Source organism: Cydia strobilella, chromosome 21 (genome assembly GCF_947568885.1).
Source record: "Cydia strobilella chromosome 21, ilCydStro3.1, whole genome shotgun sequence".
Taxonomy (NCBI): Eukaryota; Metazoa; Arthropoda; class Insecta; order Lepidoptera; family Tortricidae; genus Cydia; species Cydia strobilella.
This window is the reverse complement of record NC_086061.1, coordinates 11,122,642-11,138,334: the sequence shown is the minus strand read 5'-3', so window position 1 is coordinate 11,138,334 and position 15,693 is coordinate 11,122,642. Positions and strand designations below refer to the sequence as shown.

Sequence of the window (15,693 nt, the reverse complement as noted above, 5' to 3'; positions counted from 1 at the left end):
ACGATAGATGGCGTGTTTATATTCAAACAAACAAACAAAACAAAATTCTTTTATTTGCTTAAAATATGGTAGAACAAGTAAAGGTGATATTGGAAAATTATTCCCGTACAGTGACATATTTTGCTGGTTAAGCATGCAACTAACATGCAACTATGATTCAACTGTCAATGTCATTACAGTCTGGCAAAAAAAATAGAAATTAAGAAGTGGCAACACTGTAGTGTCCTCCCTTTCAAATCAATCTAAGAAAAACGGGACGACACTACAGTGTTGTCACTTTTTAATTTTTACTCTTTTTTGCCAGACTGTACCATCATTTTCGTGGATTATTGATCTACCCTCATGTCAGGCGTGTGAAGCCATAGACATAGTATATACAACACACTCTTCTCAAGAGGAAAGAGAAAATAACGTGTGATGCAAATCCTATGCTGCCCAAATTTTATATGAATATTCTTTCTCTTATCCCCGGTCGCTCGGTGGCGCGTCTATAACTACTTGTATATACTATGTCTATGATATACTATAGTTAGTCAAACCAAATTGGCAGTAAGTAAGAAAAAATACTATTCCTTTTTTTTGGGTGCTAGTACTACTACTACTAGTAGTGTACTAGTGTAAGACAAAGATAGTATGAGTCTCCCTATCTATGTTTGAAATGAGACAGTCTTTTGACAAACTATACAAGCTCGATACTCGTTTTTGGCAGAATTGTGCTTTACTGCGCGTGCGCGGTTGCGGTTGCCATAGACAAAAGAGTGAAAAGAGTGAAGTGAAGGTTAAGATTAGCGTTCTCAGTACGCTTGTTTGTTTTGTTAAATCAGTTAAATATTGCAAGTTGCATTACTTTTGGGACCATTGTCACCATTAGAACTTTCTTGCGCACCGCACGGTTGCCGTGATGGACTTAATGCAAGCGTGTCGCTGCTGCTTGCGGTGTCCTCCGGACAAGGACCTGACGACGCCGTACACACATCTCGACAAAACGGAGATATATGCCGACATGATCAACCAGTGCTTCAATATACATGTGAGTAACTATTGGTGACGTTATAATTGTGTAAAGGGAATGCGAAGTGCTTTTTTTCTGATGTCTTTCCTTAATTGAATGTGCAGCTGGTAGTGGTTGGCTCGGGCTCGTGCGGCATCTGCTCGGCGTGTGTGGGCCGCCTGCGAGACGCGAGCGACTTCAAGCTGCAAGTGCAAAGCATCCAGGCGGAGCTACAGGCACTGCTGCAGGGAGCGAGTGTCAAAGGTAGCATACCGCTTATTCCATTTAAGTTCTGTAGAACTGTTCAATAAATAACAATGTTACAATCACACTTTGATTATACAATGCTGCACCTTATACACAAGCAAAAGCTAGGGGTCAACTGCCCAATAGCAAGGCTCGGAACTGGTTTTTTCTTCATACAAAAAATACCGGTACTATTACATTCTTTTTCGTTCTTTGGTTTATTATTTCGTTTTTAATGGGATGTTGTTACCTAAATACATGAGTCAGTCCTACGTAAAGAGCATAAAAGAATTAAAAATATTGGGCTATTTTGGGATTTAAAAAAAACCGGTTCTGAGCCCTGCCCAATAGAGCTGTTATTTGGCTATGTTAAAATCACTGTTTGAACATAACAGTTGCTAAGTGAAACATACTTAAATAAGAATATTTTAAATCTTGAAAAAAAAAGGTGATGTGATTTTATAATTATGTTTGTTTTAGAAGAACCTGCAGTTAAGCTGGAAATGCAGGACGAAGATGGGGCAAGTGAGGACCCTTTATTGAGTGAGTATCAGAATAATGTAAAAAGCTGTTATTAGACTTCTTCTTTGTGTTAGGGGCTATGTAGGGCTCCAAAGCCTATGTATCACTGCGACCATCTCTGATCTATTGTGATCGCCACCTACTATTGTGATCGCCAACTTCAAACAGCTGCAGGATCTTTTTGATCTCGAGAGACTTTGACTCCTCCGGGCGCAACAAATGTCCACCCAGGATTAAGTCACGAGTACCCATTAGGCAGGGGCACTCTGTGAGGATGTGCAAGGGCCTCTCCTCTGCCCCCATACAGAGTCTGCACCGCCCCGTAATTAGACTTAGGTCCACACTTAAACTTAATAACTTATGGCAAATCTATTTGACTGCCCCATTTATGACAAATGGAGGCAAATAATGCTTGGGCTTGTGTAAATTTTTATTTTGTGAATTATTATTATTATTTTTGTAATTATAAATTTTTGTAGTATTTATTTGCATTTTCTTTTAATCAATAAGGATTTAATTGTTATTACTTGTTGTAAATACTAATATAGAGTAAGGCATTGTTACTAACAACATTTTTATGGGCCCCAGGCCTGAAATAAACGAATATTTAATTTAATTTAATTTAATTTATAGGTCTACCAGTGTCAGATGGTTGATAAAAAAACCGTGCAATGATTTTCTAGTAAAAGGTAGCCGAGTTTTGGGACAAAAACTACCTAGTTTATCCTCTAGCGGTCAACTATACAAGAAAATTGACAGTCCAATTTGAATTGATAATAATAGTGTTACGTACGTGATGGCTTGCTAGCTAGAACCGAACTGAGGGTACCCGCAGATCTCCTAATCTACCCACATGTCAATATATCCTGCGGTACCAAATTTTGTACATAATAAAATTCACCCTTCAGTCCCAGCATTAAGTAAGTTACTATAGTAATAAACACCGATACACATATTTCGGTACAAAATTTTTAGATGCCCCCGCTTTCAAATTTGAATGCTCGCGCAGAGTATTCTGACATTCCATAGAGATCTAAATAGTCGGTTCAGGACTGACAGCAAATATTTATTCATCGTCTTCCTCGCGTTGTCCCGGCATTTTGCCACGGCTCATGGGAGCCTGGGGTCCGCTTGGCAACTAATCCCAAGAATTGGCGTAGGCACTAGTTTTTACGAAAGCGACTGCCATCTGACTTTCCAACCCAGAGGGGAAACTAAGGCCTTGTTGGGATTAGTCCGGTTTCCTCACGATGTTTTCCTTCACCGAAAAGCGACTGGTAGTAAATATCAAATGATATTTCGTACATAAGTTCCGTACAGTTTTCCGTAAGTTTCGTACAGCAAATATTTATTATGTGGAAAAAAATGAACAAGAGGCCTCTAGGACTATGACGTTTAAAAAAAGATGGGATTTTAATATATTTTATTATAAAATCAAATTATTATTATTATTTAGCTTTATCCCACATTAGTGGTCCCCAAGGGTATAAGCCTCCTCCATCTGTCTCCACCTCTCTTTGTCGGTGGCAACATCCATCCATTTTTTTCCCGCAGCCTGTACAATGTCATCTGCCCATCTTTTTCTTTGCCTTCCCGCTCTTCTCTTTCCAGCTGGGCCTGGCCATTTTGTTACAAGATTTGTCCACCTTTGATCCTGATATCTTGCTACATGACCTGCCCACCTCCACTTTTGTTTCAGACTAAACTGCAGGGCATCTGTTATTTTTGTTCTCTTGCGGATGTCTATATTTCTTGTTTTTTGTATTCTTCTTAAATTTAAAATACTTCTTTCCATTGCATGCTGGCAAGATAGAATTTTGTTCTTCGCTCTTTCCGTGTAAACCCATGTTTGGCATGCATATGTCAAACTAGGAAGAATGCAGGAGTCCATTATGATCTTTTTCATGTTAAGATTGTAATTGCCTTTGAGAATTTCTTTTTGTGCCCAGTATTTCTTCCAGGTTGTGTTTATTCTTCTATCAATTTCATTTTCATTACTGGTTGTTGCGAAAGATACTAATTTTCCCAGATATACATAGTCTTCCACATAATCTATGGGTTATGTCTATATTTCTTGTTTTTTGTATTCTTCTTAAATTTAAAATACTTCTTTCCATTGCATGCTGGCAAGATAGAATTTTGTTCTTCGCTCTTTCCGTGTAAACCCATGTTTGGCATGCATATGTCAAACTAGGAAGAATGCAGGAGTCCATTATGATCTTTTTCATGTTAAGATTGTAATTGCCTTTGAGAATTTCTTTTTGTGCCCAGTATTTCTTCCAGGTTGTGTTTATTCTTCTATCAATTTCATTTTCATTACTGGTTGTTGCGAAAGATACTAATTTTCCCAGATATACATAGTCTTCCACATAATCTATGGGTTATGTCTATATTTCTTGTTTTTTATATTCTTCTTAAATTTAAAATACTTCTTTCCATTGCATGCTGGCAAGATAGAATTTTGTTCTTCGCTCTTTCCGTGTAAACCCATGTTTGGCATGCATATGTCAAACTAGGAAGAATGCAGGAGTCCATTATGATCTTTTTCATGTTAAGATTGTAATTGCCTTTGAGAATTTCTTTTTGTGCCCAGTATTTCTTCCAGGTTGTGTTTATTCTTCTATCAATTTCATTTTCATTACTGGTTGTTGCGAAAGATACTAATTTTCCCAGATCTACATAGTCTTCCACATAATCTATGGGTTTTTCCTCTATTTTGATAGTCTTCTTGTTGTAGTTGGACATGATTTTAGTTTTAGATGCATTCATGTGCAGGCCGATTTTTTTGCTTTCAAAGTCCAGTTCTTGTAGCATTTTTTCCATGTCTTTTGCTGATTCACTAAAGATGGCTATGTCATCAGCAAATCTTAAATGCGTTAGTTTTTTGTTTGATATCCATATTCCTTTTCGATTCCAGTCCATTTTCTTGAAAATATCAGAACCGCTATAAATAGTTTTGGAGAGAGTGGGTCGCCTTGTCTCACTCCTCTCCCAATTGTGAATGGTTCGCCTTGCCTTTCTAGTTTAACTCTGCTTGTGCTTTTTGAATAAATATTCTTTATTATGTCTATATATGTGTTGTTGATATTATTGTTTTTTAGGGCAAGCAATATAGATGACTGTGTTATACTATCGAAAGCTTTCGAGTAGTCCACAAAAGCTATATATAGTGGCCTATTAAATTCTTTATATTTTTCAATAACCTGTTCCATGGTGTGGATGTGGTCGGTTGTAGAATAGTGTGATCTGAATCCTGCCTGTTCAACCGGTTGATTTCTGTCGATGTTTGGAGCTATTCTACTCAGAATTATTGATGAGAAGAGTTTATATATTGTTGATAGTAGGCTTATAGGTCTGTAGTTGCTGATGTCAAGCGGGTTCCCTTTCTTGTAGAGTAGTGTTATGTTGGATTCACACCACTGGTTTGGTACTTCCTTGTTTTTCAAAACTAGGTTGAACAGTTTTACTAGATATGTTATTAAAATTGGAGCACCTATTTTTAGGGCTTCATTCGAGATGCTGTCTGCTCCTGGGCTTTTCTCAGGTTTTAATTTTTTTATGTTTTTTTTTTTTTTTTTTCATCTGGTTTTTATGGAGGCTTTGGACACTCTAGGTGAACATGTCAGCCTCATGGGTGCTATCATAGTTCCCTACTCAAGGGAGAGGTCAATAAAATGGTAAACACTGATTGCTTTGTCCGATATAGGTTCTGACAACCAACAATTGATCTGTCCATTGTGCATGGAGCCCAGACTACCAAAAATTCTTTTTCTCAAGTCCGAATTCCGGACGCATTCCAACAACACGTGAGACAAGTCATCAGTCTTCTGACAGTTTGCACACAGTGGTGACGATTTAACACCCATCATGCACAGAAATTTGTTTGTAGGGATGTGTCCGGACCGGACTCGGAAAGCTGAGACTAACACTTTTCTAGAGAGGTTGGCAGAATCAAACCAGGGTATCCACAAGGGTCTATCTTGAATTGTTCTGTACCAGATTCCAACACCCCTTGATAAAGCTTGTTCTCCAAAATGGTATTCCCATTTCTGTAAACATCTTTTTTTAATTCTGGGAATTACTTCACTTGAATATGGTATAGAATCGAGTACAGAGCCATCCATTACAGCGGTTTTAGCAAGCTTATCTACTGCCTCGTTTCCTACTAACCCTACGTGGGAAGGAATCCACTGTATTTTAACAACTCTCTATCTTTTTTATATGTTTTAGGATCTCATTTATAGTTATTTGCTCTGGGATTGTTTCTGAAGTATTTTCTTTATTACAGTTATAGTTAATTTCTTCCTCCTGTAATGGTTTTTTGTAAAGTCCAGCATAGAAAGTTGTGGCATGTTTCACTATATCATCTCTATCCCTAGTTTCTCCCTTTTCATCATTCAAAGATTGTATCCAATTTTTGCAAGTAGCAAGTTCTTTAAAAGCTCTCTTTGAGCTTCTGAACTTTGACATGTTCCTTTCTATTACTGATTGTCTATGGCTATCATAGTCTTTTCGGATTGCCTTATTTGTTTGTTTGAATATCACCTTTAATTCTTCTTTAATTTCTCTGGTTCTTGGCTTCATGGTCAATAGTTCATGTCGTCTAGAAATTAGACTAAGTGTTTGATTGGTAAGAACTCTGTGTTGGGTAGTGCTTGGTTTTTTAGTAGATTGTAGACTTTTTGCTATTATTATTTCCAATTTATTACTTAGGGATTGGACATCTTCGGACTCGATCAGTGAATTTTCTGATGTTGTTACATATTTTTCTAGATTTTTAATATAGTTACTTCGTTCTATAACACTATAAAATCAAATAAAACGAAACAAAAACTCTATTACATTTAATTATTGAATTCGTATTGAGACTGAACTCCACAAGGTTATATTTAACATTTTTACTTAAGGCCGTTCCATCGGTTTGCCGCTGCCACTGTCACATTTCGCAAGAAAGAACGGGAAAGATCATGCGCGCCAAGTGTCCATTTTGATCGAACTTGGTCGATTTTTATTTATTTTAAAAACGTTACCTTACATCGAAATTGAATAGCTATGAAATTACTATTTAAGTTAAGATTGTTTTTTTCTTCTTTTTTGGGTTCCGTACCCAAAGGGTAAAAACGGGACCCTATCACTAAGACTCCGCTGTCCGTCTGTCACCAGGCTGTATCTCATGAACCGTGATAGCTAGACAGTTGAAATTTTCACAGATGATGTATTTCTGTTGCCGCTATAACAACAAATATTAAAAAAGTACGGAACCCTCGGTGCGCGAGTCCGACTCGCACTTGGCCGGTTTTTTTTGTTTATTCACATAATAATTTGATTAAAAGTCCGAGTTAGAGGTTACTTTGGGAATTAATTGTATCGAGCGAAGGGTCATTCGTGTATTGGAAGCTATGTTATTAAAGATAATATAGTCAAGAACTACATATAACAAAAAATAAGCACAAAGCAAATTCTACTCAACACTGAGAACTCGGGTTATGACTCTGGATACAGGGATTATTAGTTGTTTAAACTGCCTGCCTGCATTACAAATAATAAATAAATAAATAAATATTTTTTCCATGTCTACGAATATCAACGCCTCTTAGAAAAACATGATCATAGAAGGAGATTTTTCGCCTTCTGGCTCAGGGAACCGCCTTAAGAGTCCCCAGCAAGCTCGTTTCTTCATATAAACGTAGTTACACTCTCATTTTAAAACAACTGGCTAGATTCAGCCTAATGCAGCCAAGCCTTCAACTAGTTGGCTCAGTTAAACTGAGGACGATTAGCCTGCTCTTATAAATGTTTATTTTTGCTTCAGATGAAGAGCCCCCGGTTAAGCCAGAGACGCTGGATGAAGATGAGATACCTAGGGAGATGTTACGTGAGTACTTGGTTTAAATGACAATGACCGGTCTGGCCTAGTGGGTAGTGACCCTGCCTATGTAGCCGATGGTCCCGGGTTCAAATCCTGGTTTATTTGTGTAATGAACATGAATATTTGTTCTTGAGTCATGGGTGTTTATATGTATATGAGTATTTATAAATATTTATATATATATATATTTTTTTTATGATGAATAGGCAGGCGTTTGACCACGATCCCACCTGATGGTAAGTGATGATGTGGTCTACGGTGGAGCACGCTACATATATGTGCCATTTTCAACCAAAAGGGTACTTATTGTCGCTTGTCAGTAAGGCGCTATTTCCATATAGCTTCAGTTAGAAATCAACCTTATCAACAAGCGACAATGTGGTACCTTTTGGTTGAAAATATAAATATTTATATATTACATATATCGTTATCTAAGCTAAGTAGCCACAACACAAGCCTTATAGAGCTTACTGTGGACTTGTGGAACGACAGAATAAATAATAGCCCCATCAGGGTTTCATGTGTCATTTGTGTACCTACCTATATAGGTACTCTTAAGTACTTGTAAAACCTGTAATGTACATGTGAAATACAATAAATAAATACAATACAATACAATAGTACTAGGTACAGAAGGTTCACTCCTTAACAAAAACACGTCTATTACGACAGATATGACCGCTAGGTGGCGCAAGCGCGAGCAGGCGTCCGTTCCGTAATGGTGCTCGGCAAGTACTAAGGCTAGACACCAAAATTGGTGTGGGCCGCATGTACAAAAAGTGACGCGACGAAATCGCGGAGTGAGCCACGCCTGGTGGAACTTAGTCAATTTGTGTAATGTTGTATGATATGATGATATTTATATTTATGACATCTGAACTTGGTAAGATTTGGTAGATAAAACTAAATTTTAAACATTCGACGTTTCGAGGACAACGCCGTCCTCGAAACGTCGGAGTTAAATTTAAAACTTATTTTACGCGATTAAGTCCCGCCGTTGTGAATAATAATGAGAAAAAATCATGAAAGTTTAAATCAACATTTCATCTAACAAACTATTTCACTATTGTCCCCTAGACAACGGAACAGAAGAACAACAGGGAATTGTTGATCCACGATTATTTTTGTTTTAGATGAAGTCCTAATAAAGACAGAAATGGAGGATAAAGAGGAGACACGAGATGAGATGTTGGGTAAGCAATAACTTGAATATAAAAAACTACCGTCAATCGGGGTGAATAGGGATGGCTGGGGTGAATAGGGACATAACTTAAAATATGATTTACCTGTCAATTTCTTAAAAAAATGCCTGCACAGTTTGTGTTATTCCATGATACCATTTGTGTTGATATTTTTTAAGAAATTGTCAGGTAAATCATATTTTATGTTTTGTCCATATTCAGCCCAGCCATATCCCTAATTCACACCGGTTGTCGGTAATATATTTTTTTTAATTCAGACCGTTCGATCCATATTATGTTAGTTAATCAGAAAAGCTTACATCCTATGTTAGTACTTACATGAAAACACAACTATTTACTACATTGACATCAATGCGTGCAGAGAGGAACACGGGGCAAGATGGATTATTTAGCCCTTCCTATCACCACCTCTACCCAGTAATTTGTGAGGCGGCAATCTAAACGTTCGGACAACGTCCTCAGGAGGCGGTTGCCACAGAATAAGTATTATTATTATCACCTCGCCACACAAACAAATAACAAATTAACTAAACCTTCCTGAAAAAACAGTCTATTGATAGGTGAAAACCACATGAAAATCCGTTTAGTAGTTTTTGAGTTTATCGCGAACATGTACATACACACAGACACAGAGAGACGCGGTTCTGTAGCCGAAACGTGGAAATCGTTTTTTTTTTTTTTTTTTTTAGTTTGTTTGGAGGGGTCGGCTCGTTCCGTGGTGCTCGAACGCCTCCGCGGCGACGCGACTGTTATTAATGAAGACAAGCCATATAGCTGCGATCACTGTGGCAAACGTTTCAAAACCAAGGTTATTGTAAGGAAACACATTCAACGCATTAACTTATCGACATCAAACCTGCGACATCACCAGAGGACACGCACTGTTGAGAAACCTTTTCATCGATGTGATTATTGTGAATACAAGACCCGTAAAAAAGCCCACTTAATATGTCACATCAGAAAACACACTGGAGAAAAGCCGTACAAGTGCAGCAACTGCGACTACAGGAGCAGTCGGAAAGGAGACTTACGAACACACCAAAGGATTCACACCGCAGACAAACCATACACGTGTAATCAATGCGACTTCAAGTGCTGGTTGAAATCTGACTTACAAAAACATGAGATGAAACATGGAGAGAAGCCCTTGCATCGATGTACTTACTGTGATTACAAAGCCCGTAGAAAAGATCACTTACAACGTCACATTAGAATACACACCGGAGAAAAGCCGTACAAATGTAGTCATTGTGACTACAAGAGCACGCAGCAAAGTTGCTTAATGATACACCAAATGATTCACACCAGGGAGAAAACATTTCAATGTAGTCGTTGCTACTTCAAGAGTGGGCAAAGATCTGATTTACAGAAACACAAATTGATACATGCTAACGAGAAGCGTTTTCAATGCAGCTACTGTGATTACAAATGCAAGTATAACGCAAACTTACAAATTCACCTCAGAATACACACAGGCGAGAAGCCTTATACGTGTAGCTATTGCGATTACAAATTCAGGCGAAAAGAGACTTTTCTCGCTCACCAACAAATACACACTGGTGAGAAACCTTATTATACATGCAGCGACTGCGATTACAAATGCCGTGATAAATCAAATCTACGTCGTCACCGGAAGAAGCATGGGACGAAGCCTCAAAATGTAGCCATTGCTACTACAAGTAAAGACCCTCTCGTACAATGAGATCTACATATCTACCGCTCTTTCAATATTGAAGGGACAGAGATGGAGATATTTTGAAGTTCGCTGTGTCCACTATGACTCGTGTCTGCTGCGTGTTTGAAAATATAAAGAGTGACTTTTGTATATGTGTATAATATCAAGTATTGATTGAAAATATACTTATCCATGAACAAAAAGGACTATTTTATTCCGCTTCCTTTCCCTGCCATTCCTACAACCTAAAAGCAAGTATAGGTATTACAAGCCTCAACAGTATGAAAATAACACAACAACAACTCATCCAGCACGTATGGAGCACGCATCGCCACCCATCTTACTTAAAGCGGTATTCACACTAAAGTATAGTTCATATAGAATTGGTACGCACTAGAAGATTATTTTTTAAGTAAATAAAATAACAAAAATATGAATGGTCAATTTTAAATAGTCTTTTTTGCTTTTAAATATGTATAAATTTACAGCTGAACAGTATGAAAATGACTCAATAAACTCATCCAGCACGTATGGAGTACGCATCGCCAACCATCTTGCTTAAAGCGGTATTCGTATTCATATATAAAGTTGTCCTTTGTTTTTGTTTTACTAACCTTAAAATAATTAATGCATACATACACACACACACTACTAAATGCTGCATGCATACCGCACATGCATAATAAATGGCACCATAATTTTCCAACCAATTAATTTGTAATATTAGGATAATGCTTGGCAGAGGGAACAGTCTGAAAATCAACGCTGGGCGTCACCAGCTGACCTAGCATATGTTGAGACTGGTATCCTTTTACCAAACACTAAAAAATCTATAGTTTAAGTTACCTACACCATAATGTTTCTGTGTTTTTTTCCATCGCTGTACCATTTTAAATTGTGTCTGGTAATAAACTTATATTTTTTATTATTATTATTAAATAGTTGTGGTCGTTGATTCAACCGTTGATCGCTTGACAACGGACGTAACGTTACGTGTGACTAGTTTAAGCCGTTACAAGGGAATATATTTCCCACAAGATTTTATTGATTATGAACTATGTTTCTAACTGATAATATTTAATTTTGTATAATTTCTGACACCATTATGCCTTATAAAGGGTTAAATAGTTGATTTTTTACAGCTTGTATGTTTGCTTCAGGTGACGAGCCCCCGGTCAAGTTAGAGACGCTGGATGTAGATGAGATGCCTGATGACATGTTGTGTAAGTACCTACTTCGTTCGTCGTAAGGCAGGACTAGACTAGCGGGGTGGAAAAAAACATTTTTAACATTTGTAGTGAAGTAAAATGTATTTTTTTCCTTTGAGATTAAAAGATAATTTAAGGATTACTTTTCCTTGTAGTTAAATGATTTTACAAAACAGTTTTACAATGAGAAGCTCTTTCTTTTAACACTTAATGCATTTTTTTTGTCCAAATGAACATAACATAAACATAATTTATTTAAAAACACGTATTGCATACATTCATATAAATTTATAAAACAAAGATTTAAAAATAGTGATGGTAGGCCACCAAACGAAGGAAATACAGGGAATGGTGTAATAAACAACATACTAAAAAAGTAGAGTAGGGGGGGGGGGGGCTCCCTTTTTCTAGTTTTTCGTAAATAACTTGTATACGGTGGCTCATAGCAATAAAATATTCTTATACATACAATTGCCTACAAGAAAGATTTCGTACTTTTTCGGTAGGGACAATGTTTAAAAATATATTAAAGCGGGAAAGTAAATTAAAATTAATTCCTTAGTGTTTTTTTTATATATTTTCGTAACTATTTCTTAAACGGTGGCCAATAGCAAAAAAAATTGTTAAACGTAAATAATCTACACAGTTTTTTGTACAAAAAACATTTTTGCTTTGCTTGAGAAGTTTTATTTTTAAACTAGCGACCCGCCCCGGCTTCGCACGGGTTACACAAAACCTTAACAAATTATACACCTAAACCTTCCACAAGAATCACTATTGATAGGTGAAAACCGCATGTACATCCGGTTCAGTAGTTTTTGAGTTTATCGCGAACATACATACATACACACAGACGCGGCGGGGGACTTGTTTTATGATACATCTGTAGTCGAAACGTGGGAATCGTCTAGATTATTTGGGGCATTTTCTATGAAAAGGGACCGTATTGTCGATGGCGCTTACGCAGCACATATCGAAACATCGTTTATAATGGCGTAAGCGCCATCGGCAATAAGGTCCCTTTTTATAGAAAATACCACATTTTGTTATTATTTTTTTCAGTTTGTTCGGAGGGGTCGGCTCGTTCCGTGGTGCTCGAACGCCTCCGCGGCGACGGGACTGTCAACAGCGAAGACAAGCCATATAGCTGCGATCACTGTGGCAAACGTTTCAAAACCAAGGTTATTGTAAGGAAACACATTCAACGCATTCACTTATCGACATCAAACCTGCGACATCACCAGAGGACACGCACTGTTGAGAAACCTTTTCATCAATGTACCTATTGTGAATACAAGAACCGTAAAAAAAGTCACTTAATAAGTCACATCAGAATACACACTGGAGAAAAGCCGTACAAGTGCAGCAACTGCGACTACAGGAGCGGTTGGAAAGGAGACTTACGAACACACCAACGAATTCACACCGCAGACAAACCATACACGTGTAATCAATGCGACTTCAAGTGCTGGTTGAAATCTGACTTACAAAGACATGAGATGATGACACATGGAGAGAAGCCATTGCATCGATGTACTTACTGTGATTACAAAGCCCGTAGAAAAGATCACTTACAACGTCACATTAGAATACACACTGGAGAAAAGCCGTACAAATGTAGTCATTGTGACTACAAGTGCACGCAGCGAGGTTCCTTAGTAAAACACCAAATGATTCACACCATAGAGATGACGTTTCACTGTAGTCGTTGCGACTTTAAGAGTGGGCGGAAATCTGATTTACAGAAACACAGTTTGATACACACTGACGAGAAGCGTTTTCAATGCAGCTACTGTGATTACAAATTCATGTATAAATCACAGTTACAAATTCACGTCAGACTACACACAGGTGAAAAGCCTTATACGTGTAGCTACTGTGATTCCAAATTCGGTCGAAAAGATAGCTTTCTCGCACACCAAAAAATACACACTGGTGAAAAACCTTATACATGCAGCGACTGCGATTACAAATGCCGTGATAAAACAAACCTACGTCGTCACCAGATAAAGCATGGCACGAAGCTTAGAAATGTAGCGATTGCTACTACAAGTGCAAATCCTCCTATACAATGAGATCTAAACCTTCATCGCTCTTTCAGGATTGGTTTTTTGAAATATCTTCACAATTTTCGAAGTGCGCGGTGCCTTCGAAGCTGCTGCGTGTTAAGAATATAAAAAAACCGGAAAAGTGCGAGTCGGACTCGCCCACGGAGGGTTCCGTACAAATTAAGTTTTTAGTATTTGTTGTTATAGCGGCAACAGAAATAAATATCACGGTTCATGAGATACAGCCTGGTTACAGACACACAGACAGTGGAGTATTAGTAATAGGGTCCCGTTTTTACCCTTTGGGTACGGAACCCTAAAAATGACTGTATTCGGCTACATGATAACAAGTATGGCGGGCAGGAAAATATATTCAGTTAAGATAATGTCTGTATCGCCGCAGATTTGAGATGTGATGTTCAGATAGCATAATGTATAAAACACTTATGATGGAATAAGTCAGTCTTAGTGTACCCTAAGGTAGCTTTATGAAAATATACATATCCTTAAACAAATAGTTCTTACTGTTTGATTTACTTATTATTCCTATACTTCTAAAAGCAAATAATCTATAGAGATGACAAGTCGAACAGGATGAAAATTACACAACTTACTCAAGGCGGTCTTCAGATTATTAAGTGTACTTACATACTGCTGCTGCGATCGACCCGAAGTGGATCTTGGCCTCTGACACCAAAGACCGCCATGCTTCTCTGTCCAGTCGAAGGCGCCGAGTTCGCTAAGGTCTTTTTGCACTTCGTCTCTCCAGCGGTACCAGGGGTGCGAAACTCCTCGCTTCGGTCAAACTCGGTTCCGTTCGGCTCAGCATTGCTCCGAGCAATTATTAGGGTTAGCACAACTTGACGTCCCTTTACATGCACGGCCACAGATAAGATAATGACTTGAATTTTGACAACCCTAAATAGCCGAAAGGGATAGTGCCATATATTAGAAAAGGACAGCATGATTCGACCCTGAACCGTTGTCAAACTTCGGGTTTGTAGGAAGTTTCCTTTCTGTACGGTAGTACTATTACTTATTCTGTGGCGGTACCTACGGCGTCCAGACGGTCTTCGGCAATTTGGTACTCCAGAGTACGCTCTCCAGACTGCACGATCTTCACCGATCCGGACTACGTGCCCGAGCCATCGGAGTCTGGCTGGTTTAGAGGCGGATTATTAAGTGTAAGTACATATTCTTTACATTATATATGGTGCTAATTTACCACACTAGTGCGGTAATTGTGCATTGGACGTATACGTGTGAGGTATCTTTCGAAAGCAGAATGAAATATAAATATACTTATTACGTTCAGTATATACACAGTAGGGTATTCGGGTAATTTCGTATGTCGGATAATTCCGATAATCCGATGAAAATAGCCCAAAATTCCATGATAATAAGAGGCCCTTTTCGGAATTATCTGACGGTTTTTAACATTCGTAATTATCCGAATACAGTTGAATTTTTTAGTTTTATAGATAAAAAACAGGCCAAGTGCGAGTCGGACTCGCGTTCCAAGGGTTCCGTACATTACACAACTTAAACAATGTATTTTTTATGTGAAACATGCATGAAATGTCTAAAAAACCCGGGGTCGGATCAAAAACTAAGTAATTAAGTCCGACTCACGCTTGACTGCATATTTGTAATAGGTTTTCCTGTCATCTATAGTTAAAGAACTATTTTATGTATTTTTTTCAAAATTGTATACTCAGTTGTTTCGGAGATAAAGGGGGAGAATGGTAATTTTTTGCCTATTTTTTTGAATAACTTATAAACTGTTAATCCTAAAATTATAAAAAATATACGTTTGAGATGCTCACAATGAGCTCTTTCATTTGATATGTAACACAGTATAGTTTGAAAAACTTTATTTTTTAATTTTCTTATTTACCCCCCAAAAGTGGCCCCCCATGTTTAAAATTCATT

At 37.8% G+C, this 15,693-nt stretch overlaps 1 protein-coding gene across 2 annotated transcripts; it reads left to right on the top strand.

Moving 5' to 3' along the window:
- Window positions 1-746: 746 nt before the first annotated feature.
- Window positions 747-14,261, top strand: LOC134750971 (zinc finger protein 501-like). Of its 2 annotated transcripts, XM_063686268.1 has the most exons (7): window positions 747-1,030; window positions 1,117-1,255; window positions 1,718-1,780; window positions 7,572-7,634; window positions 8,762-8,821; window positions 11,666-11,728; window positions 12,776-14,261. In XM_063686268.1, exons 1-7 carry the CDS (start codon window positions 902-904, stop codon window positions 13,786-13,788), a joined length of 1,530 nt encoding a protein of 509 aa, XP_063542338.1. In that variant the 5' UTR covers window positions 747-901; the 3' UTR covers window positions 13,789-14,261. The 2 variants fall into 2 exon arrangements, with proteins under 2 accessions (XP_063542338.1, XP_063542339.1); XM_063686269.1 differs by lacking the exons at window positions 11,666-11,728; window positions 12,776-14,261 and adding an exon at window positions 9,520-10,696.
- Window positions 14,262-15,693: the final 1,432 nt, after the last annotated feature.